The sequence below is a fragment of the Mytilus californianus genome, unplaced genomic scaffold, assembly GCF_021869535.1.
Source record: "Mytilus californianus isolate M0D057914Y unplaced genomic scaffold, xbMytCali1.0.p SCAF_9, whole genome shotgun sequence".
In the NCBI taxonomy this organism is placed as follows: Eukaryota; Metazoa; Mollusca; class Bivalvia; order Mytilida; family Mytilidae; genus Mytilus; species Mytilus californianus.
The window spans coordinates 44451623-44471103 of record NW_026262745.1 but is presented as its reverse complement, the minus strand read 5'-3'; the positions used below and the strand labels follow the sequence as shown (position 1 = coordinate 44471103).

The 19481-nt window shown below is 31.3% G+C and overlaps 1 protein-coding gene across 1 annotated transcript in view; it reads right to left on the bottom strand.

The window, feature by feature from the left end:
- The window catches only part of LOC127716078 (uncharacterized), a 29190-nt gene extending 10245 nt beyond the window's left edge, over window positions 1-18945 (bottom strand). Inside the window, exons 1-3 of the mRNA XM_052222162.1 lie at window positions 18884-18945; window positions 14068-14129; window positions 3380-3439 (exon numbers count right to left, since the gene is read on the bottom strand). Coding sequence (XP_052078122.1) covers window positions 3380-3439; window positions 14068-14095 — 88 coding nt within the window. The 5' untranslated portion in view covers window positions 14096-14129; window positions 18884-18945. The remainder of the gene's footprint in view (window positions 1-3379; window positions 3440-14067; window positions 14130-18883) is intronic.
- Between the last annotated feature and the right edge of the window lie 536 nt (window positions 18946-19481).

Genomic DNA, 19481 nt, shown 5'->3' with positions numbered 1-19481 from the left:
TTTGTCATGTCATCGTTTTTTTTTTCTCGTTTTTTCCCTTAATTTTGTGAGCCTACCTTATGAGTTTTGATTTGGTGTCTTCCGCCTTTTTTTCTATACTGTACCCCGATATCAAATCTTTCGAAAAGTAATAGACCATACAATAAAGGTCATGGATTTTTGAAGGACATCAAGATAAGTATTATGATAGAATGTAATAGAAAAAAATTGCAGAAAAAAACGTATAACAAAAATACCGAACTCCGAGGAAAAAAGGGGGAAGTCCGTAATAGCAATTAACGGAAAAAGTAAAAAAAAAAAACTGCCATATCCTTGCCTTGGAACAAACATTTTCTGAAGATTAGACCTCCCACTTGTATGACAGTTGATTTCAGTTTCGTTATATTGGCAAAATGTGGTTAACAACCCAAAACAGACATAGTAGGTTAATGTGGCAATAAATGGGACAGCAGCAAAAAACTGTGTTGACATACGCCACAGACATATAACACAACAAATTCATAAATTCAAACGAACATACAATTAAATATATCAATACCCAAACAAAATGATGTAGTAGATAGCTCAAAAATCTCATCATAGATGCTAGGATAAAAAAAGTGTACGCCAGACGCACACTTTGTCTACAAAAAAGTGTTTTTCGTTGATAGTACATACTGTTTATAAAATACACTTTATTGATAGAGTAATCATTTAGTTATTTATATACATACAAGGGTAAACTACATAGAAACAACACTTCACAAGTGCTTTAAAAGACGTTGTGTCCGAATCACACCCGAGTACCCACCTACACGAAGCATGTTCAAAGGTAAAAAGTGAAAATCCGATGGCAGAGTGCATAAATACCGAGTCACGTCAAAAGTCATTTGATCAAAAGAAACACAAATCAAGAAGAGAAATAAAGGGGAAACTAAAGTAAAATAAAAAGATACACAACTTCAGCACCTAGAATCTATAACTGAAAGACATCTTAACGATACAAAACCTCAGCACCTAGAATTTATAACTGAAAGCCAGCTTGTATTATTTGAATGAAGGTCAATTTTGAATTGGACTCCTATTGAAATGATCGGTCGAGGGATTTGTCCCTTTTTTATCTTTTAAAAAACAAATTCTGGATTAGTACCACACAATGATTAAATATTGTAACACATTGTCAAATACCATAAAATGTCATATTCGAATTTGACAAATGTGGCATTTACCGTTCAATACTTAAATTGTATGCCTCTATTTATAATTGCCTTGCACATGTTTAAAGGTTGCACTTTGTAAATAGAGCTGTTTCTCAAACCAGGTCTTTTTTGGGGAGATATATAATATTCATAGATATTTCGTTTTGTTTTCGAACTGGTTCCCAAATATGATCTCAATGTTTCATCTCATAGAGACATAACTTTGGAATGTTACCAGTATAAAAACATATTGTTGCGGTGAAAATTAAACTCTAAAGAAGGCACAAAGTAAAGATAGGGGTAGTACAGAGTTTTAGTATAAGTTTAAACTCTAACAAGTCCGGGGTAAATAAATGTTGAAAATATGCCGCACAGCCCTATGTTTTGGCCTTTGAATTAAATAGTAGTGCGTATCACATTTCCTTTCTAAGATATAATTTTTACGAAACTTCATAGTAAAAGTGGCACAGTTTTAGCCGCAAAGGGAGTTCCAATGGGAAATTGCATTGTCTATATTAACAGAAATGAAACCTAAATAGTTTTATTTGTTTCCGATTTTAACTGAAGTATTTGTGTAGCTCATCCTTTGGAATAATGCCAAGACCATCAAGTATGTTAAACGTCATTTTGACAAGTTCGACGTTTAATTATGAAGAGATAAGTTATACACATGTTTGGTCAGTTTTGCTTCTCATAGTAGAATTAATGAGATCTTTGAATTTAAGCTTAATGTCATGGACAATAATATACAGGTCATGTTCGGAATTCGCAGTTTACATTTCTTATTTGTTATTATAATATTTTTCTATCCACCATTGAGTCATCTTTAATTATCAATAACTAAAGGAAAACCCTTATCCAGAAAAAAAAGTATTACAAAAGTGCATGTAAAACTACTGTCCTCTATTATTACTTTTACCGTTTAGTCTATATTTGGAAATATCCGTTTGACGTGGCTCGGATTTATACATCCCGTCATTGTGTTATTGTGCTATGGTAAATTTTAATATTCTTGTCTTTCGTATTGCTAATGTGCTTTGTCTACATGCCTTTTTGTTTTTCTTTGTTGACTTTATTTGTTTGTTTTTATATTAATTAAGATAATAACACAATGTTGACTGTTAAACCCAATTTTTGACATTTGTACCTATTACATGTATTATGTCTGTTTGTTTTATTCACACATCATTGTCAATATAATGGAATTCAAGTGTGAGGTTTAGCTAGCTATAAAACCAGGTTCAATCTACCCTTTTTTACATAAGAAAATGCCTGTACCAAGTCAGGAATATGGTAGTTGTTATCCATTCGTTTGATGGGTTAAACTTTTGATGTCATCTGCTTAGGGACTTTCCGTTTAGAATTTTCCTCGGAGCTTGGTATTTTTGTTATTTTACTTTCTATTCCATGATAGTTTAAGAAGGACAGATGTTACAGTAGTATTCAGATATAGATTCATACTTGGCCTTTTCCACATCGACCAGTTATTACGCGGAGCTCGTTGCTGATGACTATTGTCTTGTATGAGCCAAAAGATGACAACCGTTCTTACATAAAATGTGCAAAGTATTGATCTGTTAATCATATGATTTTGATTGTATAGGTTCTAATTTATACCCTTTATTTTTTTAATTGTAAAACCAGTCAAATATTATATCATTATCAGTGTGACATTGACAAACATTTGTAAATACAAAAACATTCTCAAATGTTTGATCATATCGTGCAAATAATTCATGGCGTGCATGTCAACAGTTTATGGATAGTTTAACCCCGCCACATTCTATTTGTGACTGTCAAAAGTCAGGAGCCTGTAGATCGGTGGTTTTCGGGGGTTCTTGTCTGTCATATTTGTTACTCGTAAATTGTTTTTTTATTAATTATGCCGTTTTTTTTCTGAATTGAATTGTTTAATATTTTTAGTGTTAGGGCCATTTTTAGCCGACTATACAGTATAGTTTTCTCATTGTTGAAGGCCGTACAGCTGCCTATTTTTGCTTACATCTACTTAATTTGAACTTTGGTGGATAGTTATCTCATTGGCAATCATAACACATCTAATTATTTTTTATAATGTAAATAAATAGCCCGTTCTTTAATATTTAGTTAAGGTTTTTCTCGCATTAAATAATTGATTCATCAAATATCTTGTACTCAAGCATTCAAGATACAAAGGGATACAATTCAACACATTTACTCACTTATTATTGAGATAACTGCGACACATGTTTGCTTTCTATATTTTCCAACCCCATAGTTCACTGAATATGTAATAAAAGAGCATTGCAATAAAAAAAATTTTAGTATATGCATCAACAAATAAAATAATGAAATAATATTCTGAGACAATTATGATTATGTATGTAGACTCTAAAGTGCAATGGGGCCGCTAAAACGTGATGGTCACGCTAAAGTGCGATGGCCTACGCTAAAGTGCGATGGTTTGATACGCTAAAGTGCGATGGTGTATAATATTTAATGGAACACGCTAAAGTTCGTTTTTCCGCGAAAATGCGTTTGCTCGCGAAAGTATGGAACAGCATTATGACGCTACACGCCGTTTGTACAAACAAAAATGGACATGCCGGTAAACGAGAATGTTTTTGCAGATGAAGGTTTTTTTTACTAGACACAAAAAGAGAAACAAATGATTCCTATTTTGGTCAGTGCTAGAAGAGTTTGTATGCGGAGGAATTATTTCCCAAAATATCATCGACAGTAACAGAAATGCAAACTTTTGATCCCGCTGTGTCGGCGGGGACAAACGTCTTTCTGACGGAATACTAGAAAATAATACTTCTCATAAACTTAGAAACTGACGATAGTAAGGGGAAAGTGTATACCGAAAAAGAGAGCGAAGACGGCAAAATACACCAATGGTCAAAGTATTTAATTCGTCCAAATTTGATTTAGAAACTCCTATGTTTTTAATCCCATGTCATTTACTTGCGTGAAATAAAAGCTACTTTTTAACTTTCTAATTGAATTATTTTATAAAACAATTCTTTTCAATATGGTTCGTCATGTCTGTAAAAGAGATGGAAAACAATAAACAAAAAAACAAATAAGAAGATGTGGTGTAATTGTCAACGAAACAACTATCCACCAAAGACCATATGCACTTAGCAACATTATGAACTTCAACGTGAAGCCTTGGCTTACGTCGCATAGTAGGTATATAGGACCACGAAATGACTAATGTAAAACAATTCAAAAGACAAAGACAGCAGCATGATTTATAAACAATACAGTAGACGAAAAACTAATATGACCACACCAAAAAACAAAAACCATTGCCTGAACCCCATTTTCGTTACACCATCGCACTTTTAAAAGCGTGTTAAACCAACGCACTTTAGCGTGTCATGTACCATCGCACTGTAGCGTGTCATCTGATAGCACTTAAAAAAACAAACAACCATCGTACTTCAGCGTCTGACACCATCGCACTTTAGCGTAGACCATCGCACTTTAGCGTGACCATCGCACTTTAGAGTAACATCGCACTTTAGAGTCCTACATGTTTATCCTTTCTGTATTTTCCTGTGTATTCGAAGCAATGAACTTATTTTCTCCCGATAGCTTACTCACATTTGCGATACTGATTAGATATAAAATCGAAATTACGACTTTATCCTACAAGATGACTAACTGCTCGAGATGCTACAGTTTTTTCATATATGTTTTTCTTATTAAGCAACATCGTAAAAAATATTTGATTGTATTACTAACGACCTTTTTTGATACATCATTTTGTCAATAACACCTGCTGAGAGGCAGATGACGCGGATATTTATTCCTCCTAATAGTATTATTATCAACAGAAGTACATCCTTGTGGCCTTATTATAAATGTTCGTTAATAATTCTTTTAAATATTCTTAATATGTCAAATCCAACTGAAGATTCATTTGCCTCTGACTGCAATCTTAAATCATTTTAAATTCAAATGAGGGCCATTTGTAAAGGTTCCCCACTACATTATTGTAACGCAATCCAGACAAAAAACCTCAAGACAAACATATATAATTATAATTTTCTTAACGTTTCATTTTGATTCCGAGCAGAAAATTTTTAAAACTTATAACTCAAAATTTAAAAGTGCCTCTAACAGTTTGAAAATATTTGCAATGTGTTAAGTTTCCATATGTACATACTATAGTTTATCTTTATGTAAGTAATCTTTTTTGCAATCGATATATTTAATCTAACAAGTAACATGCACAGTCAAAAATGCAAAATACAAAACAAGTAAAAATTAACATTGCAGGGACAAAAAGTTCAAAACTGGTAGCTGAATTACAAATTCGGTTGATCCTGTCTTGTGTTTACCCAGAATTTCAGTTTTTTATTCCTCACCTTGTTTCCATTGTTTTCAAAGTAACAGTAGAAAGAGTTTATACGAAAAACTAGGTTGACAATTTTTTGTTTCTGAAATGTTCAGGGTTAATAAATATAATCATGCTTATAATGTTTTCGATTGTCCTTAAACATAGCTTCTATAATTTTAACGGTAACAGTAAACCATTTAAGTGTAAGGAATGATTACTACAAAACAGGTTGACATATTTTCTCCAATGTTCAGGGTAGTTACATCTAGTAGAGCGGATAATTTTTGCATGTTACATTTCTAATCTGGATCCTATAGTTTTCACGATAACCATAATAACAGCCAACAACTGCAAAAATTTGAAAAAAATCAATATTTCAGAGGCAATAACTACTTGTTGATTAATTACATTTTCTCGAAATTTCAAGGTGATACATGTTGATTATTTTTGCATTTACTCTTCTCACCAATCTCCTATAGTACTTGAAATAATGGAAAGGAAAGCCAAAAAAGTTAATAAAAACATCGCTGGGCAATAACTTCAAAACATATGGGGTGAAAGATAACAGATAGGTGAAAAATACCATAGGTCGAAAATAAACTGACAATGTCATGGCAAAAAAAAAAAAACAACAGGATACAAACACAACATATAAAACGAAAGACTGAAGAACATTACCCCAAATATAACCGAATTTGATCTCAGGTGCTCCGGATGATTTCCTATAATTGATAAGTTTTAGAGATATTAGCCAAACTACAGTTTGACCTTGTGTTCTATGTTAAAACATGCTGGCTATGTTTGTTCATCAAGCTGAACGAAAATCACACTTTTTATACATGTTATACTTTATATGCTACAGATCAGACAGACAAACTTAGGTACAATTCAATGAGTAGTTTGAGAGAAAGATAAAAATACGGACGAACAGATGACGGACACAAAGTAATAAGAGAATCTCACTTAGCCTTTCGGGAAGCTGTGCTTAAACAGGGTTAACTTTCTGAGAGCAATCCCTCCTTTCTGATAACTTAGAGGCAAATATCATCCTCTCAGCCATGTTTTTCGTGCAGTTTTAAACAATGTTTTACTAATTTTTAACTACCAATGAAATGCACAGGCCTTTTTGCAAGTATCACATTTATTATATGACACAACGAAATAACATCTACCTAGGAATATTTACTTCCACTATTTATCTGTTAGTACTCAATAGTTATACCCCCTTTAATTTGAAATTAATTAGTAGACAACCTTTCAAAAAGTTTCTACGTTAAACCTTCTTTTATAAGGGATCAAGTCAAAATAGAATACAGTATTCAATACTAAATTGCAAAAGTAAGGTATATCCTTGAAAAGATATAATTGCAAAGATTCACTGTGAGTTTGAAATAGTTTCAAAACACGAATATAAGCGTTAACTAAGTATTCTAACAAAATTTTAAAAGTAAATCTAGTATTTACCTATATTATTTCATAATTTGCTTTTGTTCTTTTTTTATCGAACTTGGATCTAACATATAATATAATATAGATTGGATGTGGGGTTTCATAATTTATCAAAAAGCCTTCTAGTATTATAAATCCACTTAACCTTTTTTTACACAACCTATTTGAAATTTACATGGTAATATTAACACACTTAAGTCAAATGTTTTTAGCTCTCTTACAAACTTGTTCGTGCATTTTTCATGGTTGTTCAACTTATATAAAAATATAAAACTTTTAAGGTAGAATTTAGAACCAAATCCTACGTTGAAATTAATCTACAGAAGTGTTTAAGAGCGACTTCAGCTCAGTTTCGATATTGCATTTTACCATTTGGTGTGGAAATAGGCAGTTACTTTGGTCAACATATACACGAGAAACAGTATCGATTATGTAACAACAAAAAGGCAAAATATGAAGTCCATTTCCTGACAGAATGTGATTACTATACAGTACTTAGAAGGGAACTGTATTCAAACATACCGGGATTACAATATTTTTTTAATCTACTTAAATGTGAACAGATAATCCAATTGATTTTATATTTTCCTAGATAATCTGCAATATTTATACAAATCGTTTATAAAACGCAGATAATTCCTCTACAGTAACACATAACTGTACTACTTTATTGATCATTTGTTTGTGCTCATTTCACTGAACTGACGTATAAGTCCAATGGGCAGGTCGTTCATTTATGAATTGCTCTAAAATACATTCATCATGTTCATTGAAATACAATCTTACACATGTCACTGTAATAAACAATATACGTACTTAGTTACTAATTCAACGCAAAATAATTATCTAAGCTTAGCACATACTTACAACTTCTCGTCCAATCAAATAGCTAGAATTTGCCTTCTAATTTTCATAATACATACTTTTTCCATGTATTAGGTAACTACGCATTAATGACCACACGGGTAAGAATTCATTGAACATTGTATCGTAATCGAGATATTATAACAAAAATTGCCACTGGCTATTTTGGAATAAAATGCTGTGTTCCAAATAAAATTAACTAGTTTTTGTTAATTTTTCACATTGATTTTTAAATATCCTGCTAACAAAAGTTTTTGACAATTGCAAGTTTCTTTCATTTAGATAAAGAGTAAAAAACATGATTCTTTATACCTTGATGTGGGTATAACGCTATCTTAAAATTGTGATAATTTATCATCCATGCAATTACTTTGTACACAAATAAGTGTGTACTATGAAATCTCGTGAAGGAAATTGATATATTTCGTATTGAAGTGATTGATTGATTGATTATTAGTTGCCTTATGTCCAGTGGCAAATATTTCATGCATGTTAAGGACGATGTCCTGAATTGACAAACCGTGATAATGTCTGAAGAGAATGTACCACCTAGTTTTGACTTTGAAATTAAAAAAAAAAAAAAAATATAATCTTTGAATTATTGGTAGTTACTTTTTAATGCCTATCAACTAGACTAACTATGAGGACAAACTATCTATATGTTTCACATTTATTATAGCCTTAAATAATTTTACTGTGAAATTGAAAAAAATGTTATCGAAGCATGTAAATAAACTTCCACTGCAATATAATTAATAATTCATTGACTGCTTTTGGTCAATTTGTTCAATCATCTTACCATGTAAAGAAGTACATGTTTAGTAAAACACCGCTTTATATCAATATACATACTTACACCATCAACTACCATCTGTTCATTCTTAAGTCAAGGGCCTTTTAAAATCAAATATATAACAAAAACATAAATCCGTTTTACAAACACCTGTGATACAAGTAGTCCGCCAAAATAAACTATCAATAGACAAATTGAAGATTACTCGAGTTGTTAATATGTGCTCGATTAGATAGTCTATGAAAAGGTATATACTATGAAATTAAGTGCTCGGGCCAATCTCCTCGCTCTAAATTACGTAGTAAATACCTTTTTCATGTTTTTATAGACTAACCTAGACATATGTAAGAGAATGTTAGAATATAGCAAAGTGCTCTCGACCAATGAAATTGTAGGATTTGGTGTCTCTTAATTGTGAAGAATTAATGTAAATCATGTTCGTAGTAAGGGATTATCCTATTATTTTGTCTATTTACAGTTGAAAACACAGAGTTTCTATAAATTAGTTACAACTGCCCCGAAGCACATTTATCAGATTGAAAGGATTTATCACACAGTGATTTAAACTGCCTAAAATATGAATTGTGAAACAAACAAAAAAATCACAATAAGTTGAGGTTCACGGGTGCAGTAAAATTGGTACCTTTAATATCATTATGAAAATAGAAATAACTTCAAATTATTAATACCTATAAAACAGCAATGCAAATAAAAAAGAAAAACAGTTTTAAAATAAAAAAAAATACCTAAAACTTTAGCTTTCCAAAACTCTGATTACTGGACAAGCATTTGGGAAGAATAGTTACTTCTAATATTCTGATAAAATAAAAAAAAAAAACAAAAAAAAAACAGGAATTTAATTAAGTTTTGAATATTTTTAAAACTTTTAAAGTCATTTTATTTGAACATTCCCCTGACATAATGGAATATTATTTGAATCTAAAAACATATTGGCTGTGAAATAAAACTAATTGCAACTCAAATGTCTTTATTGATATAAACTGTAAAAAAAAAAAAAGATAATTCCTCACTAAAATACTACATGATTTACATTCATACTCACAATCAGGAAACACATACAATTCCTTCCATGTCTTTATACAGTTGTGTCACATAATGTCTATAACGCATTTTTTTTAAAAATATTTCCCAAATTATAAAAAAGTCCTCACATCACTAAAACTAATCCATAAATGAAATTCCGAAAAAGGAAGTCATGCATCAATTATAAACATTGCACTGACAATGAAACTAATTCTTGAAAACAACCAATCAAGATATCATTTGAGCCTAGAGCACTTTACAATATTCTAAGTTTGTAGGAGAATGATAATCCCTTAATTACTTCATGACAAATACTCGCTAACGCTCTTACTTAATCATGACAAAAAGGATTATTATTCTCTTACATATACATAATCCCTATCTTCATGATAAGGTACGATCGTTAGCGAGCACTTATCATGAAGAAAAGGATTATCATTCTCTTATACAACTTAGAATATTGTAAAGAGCTCAATTGAAATTGAAAAAAAAAATACAGAACCTATAGGTTGCATTTCTGTAAATATCGACAATGCAATTTCCCATAAGAACTCCTTTTACGGCTAAAACTGTACCACTTTTACTATGAAGTTTTGAAAAAAAATTATAGCCTAGAATGACTTTAGGTTTTACACAGATTTCAATTTGACCGCTATGCATATGTATATTTACTAGTAACATTCCCATGTTATGTATCTACGAGAAGAAATATAGAGATGATATCTGGGAACCAGTACGTAAACAAAACTAATTATATATGAATATTATATATCTCCAAAAAAGAGGCGTGGTTTGTGAAATAGCTGTATTTACAAAGTGCAACCTTTACTCTTATTCTTATACATAACAAAAAGAATTACTGCCTAACAGCTCGGAAAAATGTACAAAATCAAAATCCGTTAAAATTCCGCGAAAGTCCATTCACGCTTTTGGCGCATTAAAAGAGGGACGAAAGATACCAGAGGGACAATCAAACCCATAGATCGAAAACAAACTGACAACGCCATGGCCAAAAATAAAAAGACAAACAGACAAATAATAGTACAGATGACACAAAATAGAAAACTAAAGACTAAGCAACACGAACCCCACCAAAAACTGGGAGTGATCTCAGGTGCTCCGGAAGGGTAAGCAGATCCTGCTCCACATGTGGCACCCGTCGTGTTGCTTATGTTATTACAAATCCGGTAAATAGTCTAAAGTCATTTCAAAACATGACGTCATCCAAATGAAAACGCTAAAGCTGAAGTTTTTTTCGATACGCGAACCATCGAAATTAGGATTATATTACATTAAAATGGAGTTTTGAGGTAGGTGTTGTTTTATTTTCTATTCTACTGCATCATTCGAACATCTACTGATTTCAGCAAGTCAGCATGGCAGCTCCTTAGCTACGAAATGTCCTCTGTGTATTTGACGGTAGCTTACGAGAAAAAAATGTTATTCAAAAATAGCAAACGTTGGGGTTTAATTAGAATTGAAAGAATTAAACACATTTTTTCTAGCTGTTATTTAAGAAATAATTCATGCACTTATACATTTATTGGAATATATTTTTAGCTTTATCTAACAGGGGGTAAAAAAAGAACTGCCACACACACGGCATACCCACCCTCGATTCAGTTTTTATATTACCGTATTTGTCCTATTAGAAATCGAAATAATTCATGGAAGCAATAGATTTATTGGAAATTTACACATGGCCTGGACCGTAATATTTGAATTTTATCCTGAGCGTTAAAATTATTTCTGAATTAATCCATGACTTCCTTTTCAGGCATTTCATTTATGGATTAGTTTTATTGATTAAAGGACTTTCTTATAACTTTGAAAAATAAAATGAATTGTGTTTTAGACATATAGACATAAGATGACACAACAGTACAATGGAATGGTAAGAAATGTTTCCAGATTGTGAGTATGAATGTAAATCATGTCATATTTTAGCAAGGAATTATCTCTTTGTTTATTTCTAGTAATCTGAGTTTTTGAAAGAGTATTAACTAACGATTTAGGTTTTATCTAATTTAAAAAAAAATCTTTTTTGCATTGCGTTGTTATTGATGTTTTTTTTTTAGTAATTTGAAGTCATAAATACTCTCATAATAACGTTGACGGTACCAATGATACTGCACCAGTAAACTTCATCTTATTTAGATTTGTTTGTTTGTTTCAAAATTCAACTTTTAGGCATATTTTATCACTAGATTTCTTTCAAGCTGATAATGTGCTTCAGAGTATTTGTAGCTCATTTATAAATACTCATTGTTTTGAGCTGTAAATAGGCCTAAACAATAGGACAATCCCTTACTAAGAACATGATTTTATTTATTCTTCACAATTAAGAAACATCAAATCCTACAATTTCATTGGTCGAGAGCACTTAGCTGTATTCTACAAAACCTGGGACGATATCATTTCTTACACCAGAACGACTGGATACACTCACTGTTGATTCAACATATTAAAACATTGTATCCGCGGTAAAGGGTGTATACTATATAGTAATGTTATAAGTATATTATAATTATTGTAATGCATTCTGAACTAGATGTCCTGGAGCGTAAACGTTTTTTCCGTATAGTCTAGAAGAGCTGACACAACCCTCCGACCATTTGGGTTGATCTTAGTACACTGACACACCGCGTCCTCATGGAATAACTATCATATAAAGGATATCTTTTGTTTACGTATTGTATCTTGAACTTATTAACCAGGTGTAGGTCTTTAGGAGCGTTTATTTACTAAAAGTTAATCGGGCATGACTAATTAGACACGACCTCTTAAAATTAAGGGTCCCAAAAAACAAAATTGGTAAAAAAAAGCAAGCGAAATACCATAATTTATAATTTAAGAGAATGATAGTTGGTTGATTATCTCCTGTCAATAATCATACGGCATTTGAGCGGAAATAGAAACCTTTTCGAAACTGGGAAATGTTGGCTGCAATATGAATTCATTTACAAATAAGTCCATATTTCATTTACTTATAATGACCGTTATTGATTGTAAATTCTTGTGTCATTTTGTTTTTGGCATTCGTTTACCATAGAAAGGGGGTGGGGGTTAATATCTTAACTAACGATTTTGATCATGGTTTTAATTTTATTCTAGTATGGCATACGTTTTACTTCTAGCCAACGCTCTATCTTATTGACGTGGACTGAAAAAACATTTGCATCAGTTCGATCTTCTTTGCACCTCGTCGTGAATATACATAACATATTTGCCACTGGTCGTTAATAATGCAATAAATTAATCAGCTTCATTTAGTTGTGTATAATCAGTAGCCTTCAGTTGATAATTGTCTCAAACAGTTTCCCAATTTTTATATATTTTATTTTCTTTAGAAAGGGTTTCAGTAAAAATGACATTTTTGAATATGTTTTTAACGGATAGGTTTAAAAACATCTATAATAAGGGATCTTATAACATATGAAAAATACGTAAAATATGTTTTAGTTAATCGATTTGGTTTTATTTAATTACAATTTTATTCATTGAGGTTTACAGGCATAGGTTAAAAAAAACAAAAACAAAAACAAAACAAGATTATCAATAATTAGATTGAACAGACAACACTTATTATTTTTCATCTGCATTGTTACGTAGTGTAGGAAAATTACCGAATCAAAACTAAAAAGAACATCTACCTGAATATTGCGAAAGACCTTATGCATCTTGGTCTGTTCGATTAGAAATTTTAAAACAAGCTGTTAAAATAACTAATTGGTGGAAGAGATTACTTAATGTTTTAATATGGTAATATTGAATCGAAAACATCAAATATATATAACAAGTAGTTTTTTGCAGACCATAAAATGACCAGTTGTAAAATAGGTCTGTGTGGTTTCGATATACTCATGTATAAAACAAAAAATCGTTGTTTAGAAAAGCTTTAATTCAAAAATACAAATGTACCCCTTAATTTTATTAAGCTATCCTATTGTGTTATTTTATTGCAAAAAACTTACAATTAAATACTTTTGTACTGCTTTAAAATCGGTCCGTTTTCAACGCAATTAGTGACATGTAACTGTTAATTGTAAATATGTCTGAGTACGGTTTAACTATCAATTACTTTGAATATATTAAGACTCGTTCAATTCAGGGGAATTAGGCTTCTGCAAGTGGTTTTTGCGTACTTATCGTAAGTTTTTGACGGTTTGTAAGTCAGTACACGGTCAAAGATTTAGTTAATATCTCAACATCCTTTTTTGTTTGAAGGTCTTTTAATATCAATATTAATTAATTATGGAACTTTTACTATCACTTACTAACTAATCTTTGATTGATAAGTTCATTTTTTGTCATTTAACTTCGCAAGAACGAGAGTGTATCAGAAATAAGTCGAATATCATTTTTGACCAATTTTGTTGAATAACAAACTAAGCATACCAACAACATACCTGGTACATAAGTTTCAAACCGTGGCATGATAGTCGATGGAACTTCGATGTCTTTAGGCAATCTAATAAAAAAACATCGATAATGAATACCTATCGCTAGATAATTGCATTGAATTTGATAAACATGATAAACTTGTTTTTATAAATTGTTTTTTTAAAATGACCATAAACCCACTTATTCATGGTGTGGCATCAATATTTCTGACCGGTCACTACATAAAGGCAACAGTAGTACACCGCTGTTCGAAACTCATAAATAATAACGGTCATTACATACTTTTAATAATAATTGCTTAATTCTTCAGAATTTATTATGCAATGTTTCGGGTTCTTTCGGGAATATTCTAGGTAAACCCTCATCAGAGGCCGACCTTTATATGTTTAATGCATATCTAACATAGTAGATAGATGTGTGTCTGTTTCATAACAGTTTTTTTTTCTCGAATTTACTACACGTGCATATAGGTCTACGTTGTAGCTAGTCTTTTGACAGACTAAAGAAACTGACCAAGTAAATCAGCATCTTTGTTTAATTATTCATATATATAATAAAAAGACTTATTGTTTTTATTTCCGTAAACTAATCTATCATAAATCTACACGGGATTCAATAGAGGTAGTAGTTATCAGTGCTATATTGTTGAATTCAGAGTAAACTGTCGTGTTTGTTTAGCACCTTTTTGATAATATACATAAATCTCCATGTTTAACAATTGAAGAGGTTTGCGTAGGTACCATGCCGATTCTATGCATGAATATACAAGAAACCCTTCTTTTATCCCTAGTACGTGATCTATAAAATAAATCGGCATCACGTCTTTTTACATCTGTTTCACATTATAATGATAGTATACTAAAGCCTCCCGTGGTGGGGTATTGTGAATCGATGTCTATGACTTAATGATTAATTATCATGTCGCTTATATTCTTATAGTTTTTGAAACCAATATCTGGTTGAGATTATATTTGGGGGGGAGGGGGGTAGGGCAATCGATCTTTCCGAATTATATACCAAACCTGTGTAATTACCTTTTTAAGATATTCAACATATTTCTGCCAATTGATTTCTTGTTTCTTTTGAAGTAACAGCTGTCTGCATACGTGAAGAATTTTGTGCTTTATTTGAATTACTTTTTCTTTAGTGTTTAACCGTCTAGATAATTTATCTATAGACAGTGTATATACGTTTTAGTTAGTGAGGGTGGTTGTTATTGACCATGACTACCCATAAAGGTCTTGCACGGTTGATATGTTTTTTTAAATATGTACATGATGCTATTGTTTCAAAAAATCTCGTACCTTCTAAAGGAATTAAAACAATGTACTATTTTAAATAGTTGTTTAATTTGTTAACCATTTTCATTAAATAAATCAAATCCATCATTTCTCATTCTTTTGTGGAATTTAATATTATTTTTGTAAGATATTGCTCTTTATTATTATTTATATGGTAAAATATAGCAATATCAGATATTTCAAGGGAGGTAACTCTGCCCATTGAAATGCCAACAATCTGTTGCTAGTATAATAGTAAAACTTCCATAGTTCATTGACAATCATATTAATTTGTGATTAGTTTGCATGTTACCTTCTTAGTTTCGACATGATAAAGAGATGAATTATGGATTGTTGGTTGTTTAACGTCCAGTGGCAAATATTTAATGTATGTTTAGGACGATAATATAGTGATGACATACGATTGTTTGCTAGTATAACTTCCATAGTTCATTGACACTCTATATTAATTTGGTAATTAGTTTGCATGTTACCTTTTAAGGTTTGACATGATCGCGATCAATTATTGATTATTGGTTACTCAATGTCCAGTGGCAAATATTTCATGTATGTTTAGGGCGATCATATAGTGATGACATATGGTTGTTTGCTAGTATAATAGTATAACTTCAATAGTTCATTGATAATCCTATTAATTTGTAATTAGTTTCTATGAAACCTTTTAAGGTTTGACATGATATAGCGATGAATTATTGATTCTTGGTTGCTTAACGTCCAGTGGCAAATATTTCATGTATGTTTAGGATGATGATATAGTGATGACATAAGGTTGTTTGATGGTATAATAGTATAACGTCCATAGTTCATTGACAATCATATTAATTTGCAATTAGTTTCTATGTGACCTTCTAAGGTTTGACATGATATAGTCTGTAAAAAGACTAGCTACAACGTAGACCTATATGCACGTGTAGCAAATAAGAGAAAAAACAACTGTTATGAAACAGACACACATCTATCTACTATGTTAGATACGGATTAAACATATAAAGGTCGGCCTCTGATGAGGGTTTACCTGGAAATATTCCCGAAAGAACCCGATCATTGCATGTTAAATTCTAAAGAATTAAGCAATTATTATTAAAAGTACGTAGTGTCAGGTCAGAAATATTGATGCCATACCACGAATAAGTGGGTTTGTAGATATAGGAAGATTTGGTAGGAGTGCCAATGAGACAACTCTCCATCCAAGTTACAATTTATAAAAGTAAATCATTATAGGTCAAGGTACGGCCTTCAACACGGAGCATTGGCTCACACCGAACAGCAAGCTATAAAGTGCCCCCAAAAAATTACTAGTGTAAAACCATTCAAACGGAAAAACCAACGGTCTAATCGATATAAAAACGCGAAACGAGAAACACGTATGAACTACATACACAGTATGGTAATTTTATAAAAAACAATAAACATTTGTGTAATAAAGAGGCAGTTTTCTAGGTATCGCGAATTATAGAGAAACAAGAATTATCTTCTCTTAAAACACTGTTTCGAAATAAATCATATTTTCTGATCGTTGCACACGATACTCTTATCTTGAATTTATTAGGTTTAATTAACGCCCTGCTCTTCCAAAAAAGACCCAAAAAATACAAACTTTCAGGAAAATTTTTTGGCAATTTACTGCTAACCGCACAAATAGATTTACTTTTGACCACAGCAAGTTCCTTCTAGAAATAAACTCAACATTGATACCAGGATTAAAAGTTTGTACGCGAGACGAACGTTTCGTCTTCAAAAGACTAATCAGTAAAGCTCGAATAAACAAAGTCAAAAAGACCAAATAAAGTACGAGGTTCAAAAGGCTCAAAGGGGTTGCATTTTTGGCAATTAAATTATTTCGATTTCAGAATTGATTTAAGCTTAAACAAGGCGTATGTTCATCAATGAAGAGCATCTGTGTGCTCCCGTCTTTACATCCGTTATAATTTCACATATAGTATGTCCAAAGTAGAAAGAAAATTATTGTTTAACTAGCAGTTTAGAAGTGAAAATTACTTAGCAAACTGTGGATGAAGATTTTGCAATAAATGGAATGTTCACAGATTTTTCTTTTGCTATTAAATGTGGGCCAATAAAAAAGTTGCAGAAAGAATATGGACAGTCAAAATCATTAAATAAACCCAAAGAGAAACCACTTCAACATGCAAAATATTTTAACATAATACGCAAACACATACAACATGTAAAAAAGGTCAAAACACACAAATTAAAAACCGCGGTTGATGATCATGAATAACGTACATTATTGTTCACCCGTATCAACGTAAATGTACAATGTGTTGTTAATTGAATTTTACCATATAATAATGTATCTCGGGGTTTTACTATATATACTCAAAAGTGATTGCAAGGTCTTACATCCATGACAAAGAGTGGCGATCTTAAAAGTGATTTTCCAAAAAGCATTTATTACAAAAACGAACATTGACCAAGGAACATCTACGTGAAGGAAAATACGGTGACACAGGAGAGATACAAATGTAAAATCTATTAGATGGATCAATCGGGATAAGAAGCAACAATTTAGAAATACAAAGGAATATAAGGAGTATATTGTAATTGGATAAACTACTGAATATTTCAATATATATTGAAATTGGTCTTTAATATACAGAGACTTGGGCCATCTCTTTGCATGAACATTTAATTTAACATCCATAATACAACTCATCGTGTCATCAACCGTTAAAACCGGCTTGAACTTGCAGTGATGTTTGGTTTGTTGCTCATATTTAAGCAAATCGGATCTTTGAGATGATGAACAGAAGTAAACGTTTTGTTCCTTTTTCATTTTTGTATCTTCGTTTAGTTTCATTGTGTGATCCACCATATCTTACATTTTTCGTTATCCAGAAAACTTAACATTAAATAATGAAAATTGAAAATGAAGTCAAGGCTACCTGCACTATTTCTGACGACCATGGAACGCTTAAATCCTTTAACAAATGTGTTAAAGTGAACACATAACTAAAAGTACGAGAGAAACAGGCTGAACTAATAACGACAACTTAACTATGACCATGAACTCGCTCCGACAGACATACATGCCTTTCAAGGGTCAATCTAACTAATTATTATATTCGTTGCATTAGCTTTATACCTAAACAATTCACATACAAAGTAATATAAATGACATGTTTATAAATGCGCCAAATCTTAAAAATGTAGTTAAGGACAAAGGACAGAAGTTAGTGCAAGTGAAAATAGTATATCCAAAACTTAACATCACTCTCTGTAGAAGAGAATACGTAATTTTTTTCAGCTTCTAAAGAAGGATCTTTATAAATGCTTTTGAATTAGTAAAAAGTAAAATAGTAAAAATGCCGAACTCCAAGGAATATTCAAAACGGAAAAGTCCTTATCAAATGACAAAATAAAAAGCTAAAACACATCAAACGAATGTAGAACAGCTGTCATATTCCTGACTTTGTACAGGTATTTCGCAGCAGACTTAACGGTTAAGTACAATTAAAACAACAATTATAATCGTGATGTATAGGTAACATAAAACACTTACACGGCATTTACAATAATTTCGCACTTGTAACTTTTCCAGGTATTCTTATCAAGGCACTCATAATCTGGAATAAACAAAACCATGAAAAATGGATTCAATATATTTTTGGAGTAATATATTGCAATATATGATATAAATTTATTATCTTATTAAAACATTTTTTTGGAATGTGTCAATCCAAAATTAAGAATCTTCAAAGCTTACCATTGAAAAGATTAATTCAATTATAATATGATTTTAATTACTTTTAAGGAAGTAAAAAGAACAATTTCATTTGAAAAATATTCGGTACTGTATGCTCTTTGTTTAATAGAATATGTTAATAACTACAAAGTTATCGTGCCAAGTAGTGTCACATGGGAGACTTTTAAATCTTCCACTTTTAGACTGAACAGTATGACATTTGATGTTGGGTTGATTGCCTATCTTGTCAATGATCCACCAGAGAACAAATGACAAATGACCATAGAATGCCGTATGAAATTAAATAAGGAGAAAACCCATACCACATAGTAAGCGTTTAAAAGCATCGACATAACAAAAAGTAAAATAATGCAAATGAAAAAGAAAGATCAATCTATGTACACAAGAAAAAAAA